Genomic DNA, 17,500 nt, shown 5'->3' with positions numbered 1-17,500 from the left:
TGTGTGTGTGTGTGTGTGTGTGTGTGTGTGTGTGTGTGAGACAGAGGGAGAGGGAGAGAGACAGAAACAGTGTGTGTGTGTGTGTGTGTGTGTGTGTGTGTGTGTGTGTGCGTGTGCGTGTGTGACAGAGGGAGAGAGACAGAGATAGACAGTGTGTGTGTGTGTGTGTATGTGTGTGTGTGTGTGTGTGTGTGTGTGTGTGTGTGTGACAGAGGGAGAGAGACAGAGATAGACAGTGTGTGTGTGTGTGTGTGTGTGTGTGTGTGTGACAGAGAGAGAGACAGAGAGACATTGGCCCTCATTTATGAAACGTGCGTACGACCTAAAACAGGCGTAGGACGGGCGTACGCCGATTCCTACGCAAAGCAAGGGATTTATCAATTTGAACGTGAGCGTAGGCTGCGATAAAATCTCACGTCTGGTCTGAACTCGTGTACGCAAGTTTTGGAGTCAGTGTGGACTTGCGGTGCAGCATATAATCAGTTTAACAGGAGAAGGAGAAGTCATCAGTTGATCACTTATCAGCAATGGCAGATCTGGCTCTTATAGAGCAGTTACACACCAACCTGACGGCCGACCGTCGGCAGTAAAGCCAGTCGGACTGATCAGTCGGGTCCCCGAGGTCCAAAAAATATAGAATACGATCTCATATTGTACTCTTCACTGGTTACCAATTGCTGCCCGCATCCGCTTCAGTGTCAGTTTTCAGAGCTGCAGAAGTTTAAAGGTTGAGGTATGAGTGACTCGGCGTTCCTCACCATCTCGTACTGCGGCTGCTCCAGCTTCTCCTTGCGGCTCCACTCCAGCAGGAACATCTTGGGAGTGATGTGAGGGGGATACTCCCTCCTGAAACCACAAACACAAATCACACCATCAAATGAAGGAAATAACCCGTCTAGTAAAAGACAATGAATGAAAATTCAAAATGATCACTGGGTGACGTAGCTTTCAGATTAGAGGTGCGATTAGCTTCGGCTGTACTTTCAGATGAATGCTAACATACAGCAGCATGATAACATTACAGTTTTACACGTAGATGGTTATCTATTTTCATAATCGATTGGAGTCATTATTTATAAAAAAAAAAGAAAAAAAAGAAGGAAAACTTGAACTGGATGGAAAATTGGAAATTGATTGGAGTCCTTAAATTTAGTCCATACTATTAGGATGGCACCAAGATCTTGGTTGCAGCTGTTGCCGTGGTCCTGCTACACCCTGCTGCGTCCTGCTACACCCTGCTGCGTCCTGCTACACCCTGCTGCGTCCTGCTGCGTCCTGCTACTCCCTGCTGCGTCCTGCTGCGTCCTGCTACTCCCTGCTGCGTCCTGCTGCGTCCTGCTACGCCCTGCTACGTCCTGCTACTCCCTGCTGCGTCCTGCTGCGTCCTGCTACTCCCTGCTGCGTCCTGCTACTCCCTGCTGCGTCCTGCTACTCCCTGCTGCGTCCTGCTACTCCCTGCTGCGTCCTGCTACTCCCTGCTGCGTCCTGCTACTCCCTGCTGCGTCCTGCTACTCCCTGCTGCGTCCTGCTGCGTCCTGCTACTCCCTGCTGCGTCCTGCTACTCCCTGCTGCGTCCTGCTACACCCTGCTACTCCCTGCTGCGTCCTGCTACGCCCTGCTACTCCCTGCTACTCCTTGCTGCGTCCTGCTGCGTCCTGCTACGCCCTGCTACGTCCTGCTACACCCTGCTGCGTCCTGCTACTCCCTGCTGCGTCCTGCTACTCCCTGCTGCGTCCTGCTGCGTCCTGCTACTCCCTGCTGCGTCCTGCTGCGTCCTGCTACGCCCTGCTGCGTCCTGCTACTCCCTGCTGCGTCCTGCTGCGTCCAGCTACTCCCTGCTGCGTCCTGCTACTCCCTGCTGCGTCCTGCTACTCCCTGCTGCGTCCTGCTATGCTCTGCTGTGCCACGCTACGTCCTGCAACGCCCTGCAGTGCCCTGCTATGACATGAACTACTACGACTACCATTTGTAGTCATAGTTCCAGTATCTTTACTGTGACTATTATTACCACTGTTCATCACACCCCCAACCGGCACCGTCAGACACCACCTACCAAGAGCCTGGGTCTGTCCCAGGTTTCTCCGTAAAAGGAAGTTTTTCCTCACCACTGTCACACTAAATGCTTGCTCTTGGGGGAATTCCTGGAATTGTTGGGACTTTGTAAACTACAGAGTTTGGTCTAGACCTACTCTATCTGTAAAGTGTCTCGAGATAACTCTTCTTATGATTTGATACTATAAATAAAATTGCAATTAAATCTAAATAGCTACATTTATACATGAGGCCGTTTCCAATGGCTTTATGTACATTTTACCACTTGCTAACAAATGTTTGTTTGTGCACCATAATATGCTAAATAGTACATGCAAACTTTACCATACTAACTGATCTGTCGTGTCCTTATAGAGATAAATAAAGTTGGGTTACACTTGAAGGAATCTACATAAGAGTGACATGACCTGTTTTTTTTTTTAAATTAAAATTTTTTTTGAGGGAGCGTGTTGAAAACGACAGCTGACCGCTCGAACTTGACAGCCATGGTGGCGACGTCTCCGTCCATCACGAGGCGGTCCGGCTGGCTGCCGCTCTGCAGGGCGTCCCGCCGGGCCTGCAGCTGCTCCTGGGTCCGCCGGTAAAACTCCTGCAGGCCGTACGCCTCGCTGCAACACAACACAACACGGCGCCACGTTACAAATCGCACGTCACCCGATGCAGCGACGTCAGACCCCCCGGCCGCCAGCCCGTCCCCTACCTGAGCTCCGCGTTGGTCTGGGCCGCCTGCACCTGCTTCCCCAGAGGAGACTCCACCTTGTCTCGGAGCATCTGACACAGGCAGTACTTTGTGTTGAAGGCGTGGTTGGTGTACCGGATCGCCTGGGGAACACAAGACAACCAGTCTCAGAGTCGGCCTGCAGCAAGTACTGATTTGTTCAAAAAACTTCTGGATCTACAGTCATGTGAAAAAATTAGGACACCCATGCTAAAGTTGACTAAAAAGAGGAATAAAAAAAATCATCTTTAGGAAATTGATCTTAATGCCTTAATTTAAAAAAATGAGGAAAAATCCGACCTTTAAAGACACCAATTTTCTTTGTGAATGAATAATGTATCGTAAATAAATAAATGTTCTTCCTTAAAATACAGGGGGCATAAGTCAGTACACCCCTATGTTAAATTCCCATAGAGGCAGGCAGATTATTATTTTGAAAGGCCAGTTATTTCATGGATCCAGGATACTATGCATCCTGATAAAGTTCCCTTGGTCCCCACATCATCACATACCCTTCACCATACCCCCACATCATCACATACCCTTCACCATACCCCCACATCATCACATACCCTTCACCATACCCCCACATCATCACATACCCTTCACCATACCCCCACATCATCACATACCCTTCACCATACCCCCACATCATCACATACCCTTCACCATACCCCCCACATCATCACATACCCTTCACCATATCTAGAGATTAACATGGTTTTATGTCAGTTAGCCTAATAGCTGGTTTGATTTGCATTGAGAGATGATTTTATGGAAAGTACCCCATGCCAATCTCTAGGTAGGGGGATGACATGCAGCAAACGGCCGCAGGTCGGAGTTAAAACTGGGCCCGCTGCGTCGAGGACTAAACCTCTATATATGTGCGCCCGCTCTACCAACTGAGCTATCCGGGCGCCGATAAAGGATTTTTTAGGCCGATATCGATACAAATGTTTGGTGATTAAAAAAATCGGCCAATATATATTTAAAAGAAAATCCAGAAACGCGTTACAAAACATAAGCAGATTCCCCTAACATTAGTTATTTGTACTTATTTATGAGTCCTCACTAAAATAAAATCATAATGCAGTTTGTTTTCTTGTCACAACAGAACAGAGGAACATCAAAATATATTAAAGTTCTGATAAATAAAATGTATAAAACTACAAACTTAAGATATGGAACTTAAAGTCCTTTGAACAAAAAGACAATAACAACAAAAAATCATTGAGTGTAGCCAACAGGGACGTTGTAGAGCGCCCTCTGGTGGACAAATTATGCAACGCCAACACTCACAACATGGTCCGTTTTTATTTTATTTTTTAAATATTCATTTATCAGAATCATTTATAAATGCCGATACCGATAGTTTGAAAAATGCCTAATATCGGCCCGCCGATATATCGGTCGAGCTCTAATTATTATGGTCTATTGACTTACATAACCTTTTAGCTTGAGCTGTACTTTATTTTTGGGATATGAAGCGTTTGGAGATACTCCTGGAAATGACATCACATCACGAAGTAGCAAACGTACCAACGTGGCCACTGGCGGCCCATTTCTATTGCGTTTGAGCTGCGCTGGATTCTGTTGAGTTTGGGTCTATGCTGACGCAGAAAAACTCACATATTTGAGGTAGTCCTCCATGACCCTCTCCAGAGGAAACGGCCCCTGGTCGCTGAACACCGACGCGTTCCACATGGCGGCGCGAGCCAGCATGACCGAGGAGGCGCCCGTCGCCCTCCTGAACTCCTCGATGTCGGCGTTGGTCTTCACCAGATCCAGAGAGCCTCCGCTGAAGGAGAGACGGGACGCCGGCCAGGTTAAAGGACTCATTAAAAAACAGCTCCTAAGACTTTCTGTCCGTCTTCGGCAGCGGTGGAAGAAGTATTCAGATCCTTCACTTCAGTAAAAGTTCTAATACCACACTGTAAAAATACTCTGTTACAACTAAAAGTCCTGCATTAAAAAAGCTACTTAAAAAGGTCCCATGACATGGTGCTCTTTGGATACTTTTATATAGACCTTAGTGGTCCCCTAATACTGTATCTGAAGTCTCTTTTATATAGACCTTAGTGGTCCCCTGATACTGTATCTGAAGTCTCTTTATATAGACCTTAGTGGTCCCCTAATACTGTATCTGAAGTCTCTTTTATATAGACCTTAGTGGTCCCCTAATACTGTATCTGAAGTCTCTTTATATAGACCTTAGTGGTCCCCTAATACTGTATCTGAAGTCTCTTTATATAGACCTTAGTGGTCCCCTAATACTGTATCTGAAGTCTCTTTTATATAGACCTTAGTGGTCCCCTAATACTGTATCTGAAGTCTCTTTATATAGACCTTAGTGGTCCCCTAATACTGTATCTGAAGTCTCTTTTATATAGACCTTAGTGGTCCCCTAATACTGTATCTGAAGTCTCTTTTATATAGACCTTAGTGGTCCCCTAATACTGTATCTGAAGTCTCTTTCCCGAAATTCAGCAGGATACCCAGGGCTTGGTTTACACCTATCACCATTTCTAGCCACTGGGGGACCATAGGCAGGCTGGGGGAACTCATAGTAATGTTAAAAAACCTCAGAAAGTGACATTTTCATGCCATGGGACCTTTAACAGATTGAAACCATGTTACGTGTTAGATGTGGAGGTGTGGAGGCTTACTTGGCGATGACGGGGATGGAGACGGCCCGAGCGACGGCCTGAATGTAGTCACAGTGGAGCGGGTGGCGGGGACGCTCATCCTTCAACCTGAACAACGCATCCATCAGAGGAGAAACACAGAAGAACTACGTGAATGAAGCAGGCAGCGCTCGGACCAATCAGGAGCAAGCCGGGTCTGACCTTTGACTGCACCAGGCTTAAAAACTTATCAGTTAAAAATCATCAATTCTCCAATTTATCCTTTTTGTTTCTTCGGTGAAATCGGATTGATTTGTCAATGTTTGTGTTTTTATCAGATATTTATGTTTCCGTTTCTTTCCTTACAACATACTGTTGATTGTTTAAAGGTACAATGTGTAGTTTTTAAAGTATTTTATTAGTTAAAATCAATGTCTTTATTCATAAACATGTCCTCATTGGTGTAAAATGACCTCTGCCAATGATCTGACTTATCCTCGTAAGCGAAGGATTTCTTATCTGTATTTACATTGGACGGGTAAGTCCAAGGAGGCTTCCATGTCGCTCCACTATTTTGAAAAACTCTAATTACTGAGAGGGACATAGAGCACTAGCTGACCTGTCTAGCTAATCCACAACGCGTTCTCGTTCAGAGCCAGCGTCACGTGACTGAGATCAGCTGAGACGGAGAAGGAGATCAGTGAGAGGCTCTTATCACCGCCCCGGCAACTTGGAAAGCCTGCACTGCCCTTTAGTTCATAACGGAGGATCATACTTATGGCGAGCCACAGGAGAAGGAGTCCTCGTCGCCATAAAAAGCGAAAATTGGAAGCCATGTTGTCATAGCTTCTTGGTACAGAACGGCTACCGTAGCCGCAACACGCATTTGAAAAAGCGAGGCGCTAGAGAGCACTATTCGTTTGAATGCAAAATAGATGGGAGGAACTCCTACACAGTGTACCATTAAGATGGATAAAAATCAAGTAGCAGTGGTGGCCTAAAGGTTTAGACCGGGAGGTCGCGGTTCAATCCCCAGACCGACATGATTAAAAAGATCTGGGTGAGGAAAGTGAAAGAGCAGCGCTCTGTCCCTCCCTCATCATCACCACTGAGGTGCCCTTGAGCAAGGCCCTTAACCCCCAACCTGCTCCAGTGGAGCTGCTCAGTGGCAGCAGATCAGACTGTGGTTGTAACCTGATAGTTACTGCTTTTAATATGCTTGTTTTATGTGTTGGTTGTATTGCTTATCTGTTTTTAATGTGCTATATGTGCTGGTTTTACTGTAAAGTGTTTTTGAGTACCATGTAAATCGCTATATAAATAAAATGTATAATAATAATAATAATAATAATAATAATAATAATAATAATAATAATAATAACAATAACAATAATAATAATAATAATAATAGAGATGCACCGATAGACCGGCCGGTGACCGGAATTGGCCGGTTTTCACGTGCTCGGCCATGACCGGCGACCGGCAGGTCAGTCTGACATATGGTGATTTCATGCTGGTCAACGCTACAATTAACTGACAACATAAGTTATACCAGTTACAGTTCTCAAGGACGCACACACACACGGACGCCACAGCACGCACGCACACACGGACGCCACAGCACGGACGCCACAGCACGCTCTCTTTTTCCTTGTTTTTTCTCTTGTAGGAACCTGGTAAATTAACCTGCAACATGTCAGCTGTTTGGGAATTCTTCAGCGTGTGTGCAGAAGATAACAAGTTTGCAATATGCAACACCTGGAAGGAGAAAGTAGGGCGTGGAGGGACGACACCAAAAACCTAAATCATATTTTCTTTAGTTGGATATTGGATGTGAAAAGAAGGAAATGGTTCTAACATTGATCTTTAGATGTGTGTTAATGTCCCACACCAGGAGTAATTTATATAGTTCTATTTTATAGTGATCCATTATCTGTTCAACACATGTTCTATTAAAGAAAAGATAGAAAATAAATGTGTGTGTGCTGTAAAGTGGTTAGAAAAAATAAAATCGGAATCGGCCTAGAAAGTTGTAATCGTTGCATCTCTATAATATAATAATTACTGTATTGGGCAGCTTCCAGGTGAGAATGTGTAACTGTGTGAATGTGATCAGGGCATTCCTGCAAAAGAGAGGCTTCCTCTCAGTGAACCTTCCCTGAATAAATAAAAAGGTTAAAAAAAATAATAATAATTATAACGTGTTAAGATGCAGCATGATGATACAGCACGTACAACACAGGGAAAAAAAACACACAAAACTATATACATGTATTTCAAAAGGCATAAAGATATGAAACTAATGTTCAAAAATGCAAAATGTAAACATGGAAAAAATACCAACTAGTGACACTTTGATATATTAAAATAATATATGTTTCACATTGTCTTCAACCAGTTTATTTTTCACAGGGAAATTGAAGATCTGGCTCTTAATTTGGAGTAAAGCCGTCTTCAATTGGTGCAAAATGCAGCAGCCAGGCTTTTAACAGGAACAAACAGAAGGGCACACATTACCCCGATTTAGTTTACTCTCCACTGGCTTCCAGTAAAATACAGAATTGATTTTAAAATTTTAGTTTTAACTTTTAGAGCACTACATGGACAGACGCCTAAATATATCGCAGACTTGTTGACCCCTTACTCTTCTTTCTGCACGCTTCGTTCTTCAGGTCAAAATCTCCTGATGGTCCCAAAAACCCGCCTTAAAACTCGGGGAGACCGCTCCTTTCAGGCAGTCGCTCCCAAATTGTGGAACGCCCTGCCCCTGTCGCTGCGTGTGGCCGATTCTATCGTATCTTTTACCAAACAGCTGAAGACACTCCTATTCAGACAAGCTTTCACTTGACTGAACTATCATTGTTTTTAGGTTTGTATGATTGTAAATTGTTAAACTTGCTGCATGTCTGTGATAGGCGCTATATCAGGGGTCTCAAACTCAATTTACCTGGGGGCCGCTCGAGGCAGAGTGTGGGTCAGGCTGGGCCGCGTCAAGTATTCAACAAAAGTATTCTTTGTTTGCTTTCTTAAATAAATCTTGTTGCCTCAATAGACATTTTTTAAGATTGGCGACCCGGTTCTTTCTCTCCTCTCCCTGGTATGTTGTATACTCCTCAGCATGTCTAGTTGAGTAATGACGTCTGATGTCATATTCCTTGTACACCGCAACTTTCTCTGTGCGTATGAGACATGTAGGGGTGCTCCTGTGCTCGATAGAAAAAATATTCCGTCTCCCACTTTCACTGAAATTGCCTGAGCTCGTCGCCAACCTTTCTCTTCACGGCACGTTTTGAGAGCGACGTGACTGGAACTGGGTGATGGCAGATATTTTCCGTCACTCTGGAACACGTTTCAACCAAGTGACTAACGTTGATACTTCCCCAGGTACTTCACGGTTGGCTAGCTTGACAACCGTTGACAACAAATGTCGCAGGAAGTTGTCACGAGACTAGCTATGGTAGCCCGTAAGTGATAAACAAATAAAATAAAAGCGTGGCAAGCGCGGCACACGCAACGACTCAGCAAAAAGGTGCGTTTCAGAACAACGCGCGGGCCGCACTGACACTAAACTTTGATGTCAAGTAGGGGAGCCACAAAATATCAGCCCGCGGGCCTCAATTGGCCCCCGGGCCGCGAGTTTGAGACCCCTGCGCTATATAAATAAAGTTTACTTACTTACTTAAAATTATAGCCTTAGTTTTTAAGTCAATAATCACAGATTTTCAGATTATTTTTCATCCCGGGTGTTCAGTTTTTAAATTCAGTCGACCGACTTGTATTTATTGATTTTTAACATTTCGTTGTTTCATTACTGTAATTTTTAAGCTTGCAAAATTTAATTTATTGTCGTTTATCTTTATTTTTTGAGTCAGTGTTCTTTCAACGTTGCTCTGGCCAAGAGCCCATTCATTTTTCCAAATCGAGGCACCAATCACAACCGTTGAAGCGGGCTTTACACGATGACGATAGCACAGTGATGGCGAGCAGCTGTGTTTACATTCAACATTGCGGCCACTGAAGCGCAGCAACCCGTTGATGCCGCTGTCGCTGCTAAGTCACCGTGATCGTTGCTCTGATTGGTTGAAGGACCCTCCAATGGCGGCCAGAGGCATTTGAGCGGCGTCCGTTGGTGACGCCCCTTTGGAAATGGACTGTGAATGAAGCTTCCCCAGACCCACTCTCAGTTACAACTGAGAAGGGTCTGGTGTAAACCAGGCTATCTTTGGGCTGCATGTTTGTGTGCAGTGAATAAAGTGGAGTTTACCTGCCGTGAACAGCGACAGCAGCGACGCCCGTCTTCTCAATCCTCCGGACCAGAGCGAGCGTCTCCTCCAACTGGAACCAGTGAAGAACACGAAACCAGTTAACGGATATCTTAAAGTCCCAGTGTGTAACGTGTTTAGTTGTTCATTATCAAAATCTGTGTTGGCCGTTCACAAACTTGTCCTTTTCATGAAAATTTACCACCACCAACAATTCCAAGTATTCCTTTTGATTCTAAAACCAGCCTCTGGAGACTCCACCAGCTGACTTCTCTATTGGCTGTTGAAACAGGAGACGTCTCTTACGGTCTAAAACCAGCCTCTGGAGACTCCACCAGCTGACTTCTCTATTGGCTGTTGAAACAGGAGACGTCTCTTACGGTCTAAAACCAGCCTCTGGAGACTCCACCAGCTGACTTCTCTATTGGCTGTTGAAACAGGAGACGTCTCCTACGTTCTAAAACCAGCCTCTGGAGACTCCACCAGCTGACTTCTCTATTGGCTGTTGAAACAGGAGACGTCTCTTACGGTCTAAAACCAGCCTCTGGAGACTCCACCAGCTGACTTCTCTATTGGCTGTTGAAACAGGAGACGTCTCTTACGGTCTAAAACCAGCCTCTGGAGACTCCACCAGCTGACTTCTCTATTGGCTGTTGAAACAGGAGACGTCTCTTACGGTCTAAAACCAGCCTCTGGAGACTCCACCAGCTGACTTCTCTATTGGCTGTTGAAACAGGAGACGTCTCCTACGTTCTAAAACCAGCCTCTGGAGACTCCACCAGCTGACTTCTCTATTGGCTGTTGAAACAGGAGACGTCTCTTACGTTCTAAAACCAGCCTCTGGAGACTCCACCAGCTGAGTCGCAGCGACACCATCAGCTGCTTTGAGTCGAGCTGAGACGGGCCGGTTCAGACCGCAGAAACTTTGCCTGCAACGTTCTAATTTTCGTCAAACAAGCATTTTGTGAGGTCACAGTGGACCTTGGCCTTTAACCTCCAAAATCCAATCAGTTCATCCTTGAGTCCAAGAGGACGTTTGTGCCAAATTTTAAGAAATTCCCTCCTGGGGGTTCTGAGATATTCTTCCACAGCTGTCTCCGGCGGGGAGGCATAACAAAATGGAAACAGAAAACAATCACAAACGTATAAGTTCTTCACATCTTACCGAAGGCAGGATCCGGATTTTACATGTGACTGGTATGGAAACTCCTGTGACGAGCTTCTTGAGGATCTACGGAGAAAATAAAGAAGTTACCCTGCTGTCTTTTTGTCTGCATATAACCAACGTTATTTAAAGTGCTCATATTATGCTCATTTTCAGGTTCATAATTGTATTTTGAGGTTTTATCAGAATACACAGCAGCAATGCAATGCGCTTCACACAAAAACGATTAAAAACATGAAAAAATTAAAATAAAATAATGGAACTACAAACAATTTTAGGAATAGTAGAAAAAAGTAATATATATACACATAAAATAACAGCAGAGTCCATTTAAAAATAAATGAATAGATAAAAAGACTTGAAAAACCAATGTGCATTAACTGCAGAACGCATCTGAGAAAAGCTTGGTCTTTAGCCTTGTTTTAAAAAATGGTAATAGGTTTGTATAGTTTGTATTTGTAATAGTTGGGGCGTTTTTTATATGTTTTATGTTTTTTATGTCTAGAAGCTGGTTCCAGAGATGGACGCCATAGTGGTTAAAAGATGCTTCCCCCTGTTTGGGTCTGACAGTAGGCTTCAGTACTAGTTGCTTATGTTGTGATCTAAGGGGTCGTGGTTGAGAATATTGCTGGAACACGTCATGCAGGTAGTTGGGTCCCATCCCCTTCAGTGACTTCAAAACTAACAGAAGGGAGGTACGAAAAATGTAACAACATGTCAGTGATGCATGTGGCACCCCCCCCCCCCCCCTCGACTCATCTCCTGGTTCTCGTTCTCCGTAAACAACATGAAATCAAGGAGATGGTTAACTACTCCTGCTCCAGATTTCCCACCGTGGTCAGAAAGAACAGGGGAGACACTTTGATTCTCTCACTATGACTATAGAGTCACTACTCGCTCCGGAGCTAATCGCCATCACTCTCTCACTCACTCTACCACACACACACACTCCACACATGCGACGGCCCTGTTGAGATCGACACACACACACACACACACACACACACACACACAAGTATAAACATCAGGCCACTTACGTAGGCTACGGTGAAAGCTCTACGTGGAGCCTCCGCAGAACCTTAAATCACGTTTAAGGCTGAAAACTAGAGATGCACCGATTACAACTTTCTAGGCCGATTCCGATTTTAGCCGATTCCGATTTCATTTTTTCTAACCACTTTACAGCACACACAAATATTTATTTTCTATCTTTTCTTTAATAGAACATGTGTTGAACAGATAATGGATCACTATATAATAGAACTATATAAATTACTCCTGGTGTGGGACATTCACACACATCTAAAGAGCAATGTTAGAATCATTTCCTTCTTTTCACATCAATATCCAACTAAAGAAAATATGATTTAGGTTTTTGGTGTCGTCCCTCCACGCCCTACTTTCTCCTTGCAGGTGTTGCATATTGTAAACTTGTTATCTTCTGCACACACGCTGAAGAATTCCCAAACAGCTGACATGTTGCAGGTTAATTCACCAGGTTCCTACATGTGGGAGAATAGCGCCGACACACGGCGGAAAAGTTGAGAGAAAGGAGAAAGAGAGCGTGCTGTGGCGTCCGTGCTGTGGCGTCCGTGCTGTGGCGTCCGTGTGTGCGTGCGTCCTTGAGAACTGTAACTGGTATAACTTATGTTGTCAGTTAATTGTAGCGTTGACCAGCATGAAATCACCATATGTCAGACTGACCTGCTGGTCGCCGGTCATGGCCGAGCACGTGAAAACCGGCCAATTCCGGTCACCGGCCGCTCTATCGGTGCATCTCTACTGAAAACGTTAAACATGCAGTTCGTCAGACACACATCGTCTGGCTGAAGTACTCACCGCCTCGATCTTGTCGGGATCTGACAGAAGAGCAGCTCCCATCCCGCCCTGCAAGAGGTCAGATGTCAGTAGGGGGGGGTCAAAGGTCAGAGCAGCAGCAGTTTAGGTTTTTTTAACAGGAAACTCACCTTCGTGGAGTATTCCTTTGGACAGCCCATATTCACATCGATAGCAGCCACATCCTTCTCCCTAAAAAGGACAAGCACATTAACTAGTCTACTGCAGCAACAGACAAAATGGTTCATTACATTCTTCTGGTTATTCGATGTCTTATAAAAAGGTACCATGTTTCAAAAAGTGAGATTTTCATGTCTTTTTTTAATTATAAAGCAGGTTGAGGTGCTGTATAAATACTGTTAATTTATTAGTGCTGTCAGTTAAACGCGTTATTAACGGCGTTAACGCAAACCCATTTTAACGGCGTCAATTTTTTTAACCGCGAGATTAACGTTCTTTTTGGCCTAGCAAACTTTGTAGTTTTTTTTCACATGCTGTTGCAACAACTAGTAACGTTAGAAAAACTACAACACCACACCGGATCTAGCTAGACCGGAAACAAAACAACAGGCACGCCGCACACACTCGTTTGGGGTTGTGAGCCGGCCAAAGAGTAGGAGGCTAACGTTACGTTTTGAGTGGATGGCGAGCGCGAGACGCTGAAATGGATGCCAATAAGATTCTGAATGGAAAGTTTACTTTTAAAAAGTTGTCGAGGGGGACAGTAGTTTCACCATACACAGCCTGTACGACACGGAGAAAGCAGCCACACTGGAACTGCTGCAGAGTTCAAACGCTGTCTCATTAACCGGTGATCACTGGACGTCAGTGAGTAATCAACATTATTTAGAAGTTACTGCAAACTATATTGCCTATGTATATCAGCATACGGTTTTAGGACTGTGTTTGTATTGTTTGTCATTTGGGACATTGTCCACCCCCTTTTCTGTCCAGGAGAATTGTCACATTCCTTATTAAAAAACGTAAAGGTTACAAATGTCCTGCTGTGGCATCTGGTTTTGGACCATTTTGTTTGTACTGTATAAGCTAAGTGTTAGTGTTACATCTCAGTTAGGTTAGGTACTTGTAGGAATTGTGCAATAATGATTCACAGATTCACACATTTTTCAATTTACAGTAAATAAATAATAACAAATACAAATCTTAAAATCAAGTTCATGAAGTAACTTTATTTGCCTTCATTTGATTCCCAGTCAAGATCCACTGGTAAGAATGGCTTTCCATTGTTAATATGGACTTAAAAACAGTTCTGAAATGCAAAATAATAGAATTTTAATCATGTGATAAACATGAGATTAATCGCGATCAACTTTAGAAATTTGCCGATTAATCGCGATTAAAAAAAATAATCGTTTGACAGCCCTAGTTTGAATATTTAACTGTGAATTAAAGTGCTCATATTATGCTCATTTTCAGGTTCATAACTGTATTTAGAGGTTATACCAGAATAGGTTTACATGGTTTAATTTTGTACTGCTCATTGCTGCAGCTCCTCTTTTCACCCTGTGTGTTGAGCTCTCTGTTTTAGCTACAGAGTGAGACCTCTCACTGCTGGAACATCTTTGTTGGGAGTCGCACATGCTCAGTAGCTAGGTAAGGACTACTAGCCAGTCAGAAGCAGAGTATGAGGGCGTGCCATGCTAGCAGCTAGGCGAGCATTATAACGTGTGTTCCAAAGTGACCACGTATGTCTCTGAAGTAAAGGCTGGACTACAATAGAGCTGTTTGCTGTTTTCTGTTGGAGATGGTAAGTCCCTTTGGGGTGGACTTTGGGCTTTTTACCTTTGTAAACCTATAACGTGCAGATAAAAATATATAGAACACAATAAAGGAAAGGGGAAAAAGCCAAAAAGCATAATACGAGCACTTTAAGGTTCAGAGATGGAGCTGAGAACTCACACAAGCCGGGCCACGGTCAGCGCTCGGTCCGGGTCCGCAGTTCCCTGAGAAGACGAAGAGAAAAAGTCAGAGACTCTGCCCGAGACTTTACTGCACACGGACAGCAAGTAGTTCTGTTTTCCGTCTCACCATCTGGAAGATGACTCTGTACTTCTCCCTCTCACAGGTCCTGAACATCACGCGCTCGTCTGGAGCGACAAAATCCACCGTCTCCAGCACCTCTGACAAACACACACACAGTGAAAAATATCTTTCAGGTTTTAAGTCTTTATTTTATCATAATATGAACAACTACAGAGCAGCTACCTCCAACAATGCTGCTATAATATGTCCTGTAGTCCCCCCCAATAATCAACTACTGGGCCGTTTCCGAAATGTTGGTTCCTTTTCAATGTTTTTCTGCTTTTTTTCAACGTTTGTTGCTTTTTGCTGAGTTTTTTTGGACAGTTTTTTTCCACGTGTTTGTCGCCTTTTTCAAGGTTTTTTGGGACAATTTTCCCAACGTATTTCGTCGCCTTTTTCAATTTGTTTTTGGCAATTTTTTCTACATTTTCGTCGCCTTTTTGTCAAGGTTTTTGTTAACCCGTGTTGTCTTCCCGTCGACCGTTTTTTGGGCGCTTTTTCCGATGCGTTTGTCACTTTTTCAACACTTTATTTTTTAATTCATGGTCAATAAACCTAATTTAAATGACATAACAATTTTTTTTTTTGTTTAAAAAAAAGCAGAAATGATGAATTACCTTGACCAATAGTTAAGATCAGAGGATGTTGAGGGAATCGCAGAATGTCAAAGTTCAGTCCATTTTAAAACCATTTAAACATTGTTTTTTCAAATGCTATAAAATTGAATAAAACACCCAAAAACCAATATAAGTAATCAGGCATTTTACCTGCGAACAACGTTGCATGGGTCCCATACAGCGTACATGCATCCAAGTTATTTTGGGGCAATTTGAATGTAAGAAACCCATATTTCTGATATAAAAAAACTTTGTAAACCGGTCAAATTTGTCCCGAGGAAAACACGAAGGTTACAAAAAAATTGTACGTATTAGTCGCTGTTTCTAAACACATGCATGTTGTAGGGCTGTCCTCGACTAAAGAAATTCTTAGTCGACTAACACTTATATGATTTTGTCGATTAATGGATTAGTTGATTAATCGACAGAGCTGTGCTCTTTGAGAGGTGGTTAAGACTAGAAAAGCACAATATAAATGTAGTTAATGAACCATCTGTAAAACTGAGTTTCTCCACAATTAATCCTGCAAAAGCACCACTTTAAATCTTGTGTTTACCAGAAATGTGCTCATAAGTTTCTTGGAAATGAGTAATTAAGCATGAATAAGCATAAAAAATGACTCATCAACTAAAGAAATCTTAGTCGACTAAGACCAAAACGACCGATTAGTCGACTAATCGACTAAGAGGTGGCAGCCCTAGCATGTAGACTAAAGGATGGATACCCGAACTGACCCCATCGGGACCCGACGGGCCGGGCCGGGTTGGGACAGATATTTAGAAATGATGTTCTGGTTCGGGTCGGGCTCGGTCACATCAGCATGATAAGGCACTGAACATTTTAAATTTAAAACAGCTTATTATGTAGGTGCGCGCCTGTGTTAACGTGAGCTTGTTGCGACAGTGTGAGCTGATGCCTCATCTGTTGACATTTCTGAATGCCTTCCTACAAAACGTACATGTGTTATTAGTATGAGACAAAAATTTGATTTTAACTGTTCTGCTCTGTCGGACGCGGGCCGGGCTGGGACAGAAAAATGCAGCCCGATCAGCACTCTAACTGTGGATTTCCTCTGGATGCAGAACGTCTGCGGACTGGCTCCGCTGAGGAACGGCTGCGTGCTCCGCCGTCCATCAACACCCACCAGGTCCGGATTTGTTGCGGCACGGCTGCGGCCATGACTGACAGCTGTAGTCACGAGGACCCACGAGATCTCACGAATTCACGTAGAATAGAACCACAAAACCAACAACAGTTAGTTGTTATCCAGAGGAGTAGAGGGGGAACTACTCTGAGCTGTGTTTTCAAGGTGTAGTGCAGGGAAATATGATCCGCCGTGAGCACACTGGATTTTATTTTGAAAATTAACCAGATTTTAATTTTGTTTCTGTGCTCGACTTCCTGTCCTGCGCACTATCTGCCGTGTGCTGAATTGCTGCGGAGCTCTCCGTCGTCCGGCAACAATAGAAGCTCTGGTATCTGCTCCGGAGGGCTGGGGACTGACGGAGCTGGGACGGAGTCGGGACGCAGACGTTCTGCAGTCAGTGGAAATACACACACTGACTTTAATGGAAACCTAATGACTCCGTCGACGTTCCGCATCCAGTGGAAATTGCCAGTAATGTAGACATGTCCCGGGACCTCCCTACATTGTTGGAGATCTCATCCCCCCCCCCCCAACCCCCAACCATGTTAAACCCAAAGTTACACCCTTGGAGTTTTGACAGCCCCCGACTGCAAACTAACAGACTCTCACCGTTGACAACTCTGTGACACTGGGCCATCTTGATGTCAATCAACTCCTGAAACAGACAGCACAGAGTTAACACACGCTAAAGGACAAATCCGGCGCAAAATTAACCTAGGGGGTCTGTTTTCATGCTAATGAATAATGTGTGTGTGTGTGTTTGTGTATTAGGGTTGGGCAGTATCCAAATTTTGATACCGTCAAACCTCCTCCCTATTTTACCGCGGTATACGGTATTACCGTGACTAATTAAAAATTATGACCTAAGGCTCAGACGGCGTCACCAAACTGTTGGCTTGTGCACCGTTCAGAAACTGAATAGGCTACCAAACACTAATACTGAAACAACAACAACAACAACAACTTACAAAAAACTACTTTCTCCTCCACACTGTCACGTGATGACAACCACACATAATCACATGAATTATATTTT

The 17,500-nt window shown here is 44.0% G+C and overlaps 1 protein-coding gene across 2 annotated transcripts in view; it reads right to left on the bottom strand.

The window, feature by feature from the left end:
* Positions 1–17,500, bottom strand: part of dus2 (dihydrouridine synthase 2) — a 22,724-nt gene that overhangs the window by 2,697 nt on the left and 2,527 nt on the right. For both annotated transcript variants that reach the window (XM_031279852.2, XM_031279853.2), the window contains exons 3-14: positions 17,074–17,119; positions 14,707–14,798; positions 14,578–14,621; positions 12,789–12,849; positions 12,661–12,708; positions 10,822–10,887; positions 9,659–9,729; positions 5,437–5,523; positions 4,400–4,568; positions 2,753–2,874; positions 2,520–2,660; positions 759–846 (exon numbers count right to left, since the gene is read on the bottom strand). In XM_031279852.2, the coding sequence (XP_031135712.1) occupies positions 759–846; positions 2,520–2,660; positions 2,753–2,874; positions 4,400–4,568; positions 5,437–5,523; positions 9,659–9,729; positions 10,822–10,887; positions 12,661–12,708; positions 12,789–12,849; positions 14,578–14,621; positions 14,707–14,798; positions 17,074–17,119 (1,035 nt within the window). The remainder of the gene's footprint in view (positions 1–758; positions 847–2,519; positions 2,661–2,752; positions 2,875–4,399; positions 4,569–5,436; positions 5,524–9,658; positions 9,730–10,821; positions 10,888–12,660; positions 12,709–12,788; positions 12,850–14,577; positions 14,622–14,706; positions 14,799–17,073; positions 17,120–17,500) is intronic.

The sequence above is a fragment of the Sander lucioperca genome, chromosome 7 (assembly GCF_008315115.2).
Source record: "Sander lucioperca isolate FBNREF2018 chromosome 7, SLUC_FBN_1.2, whole genome shotgun sequence".
Lineage (NCBI taxonomy): Eukaryota > Metazoa > Chordata > Actinopteri > Perciformes > Percidae > Sander > Sander lucioperca.
Note: the sequence above shows the minus strand (reverse complement) of the source record. Positions and strands in the feature narration are given on the sequence as shown.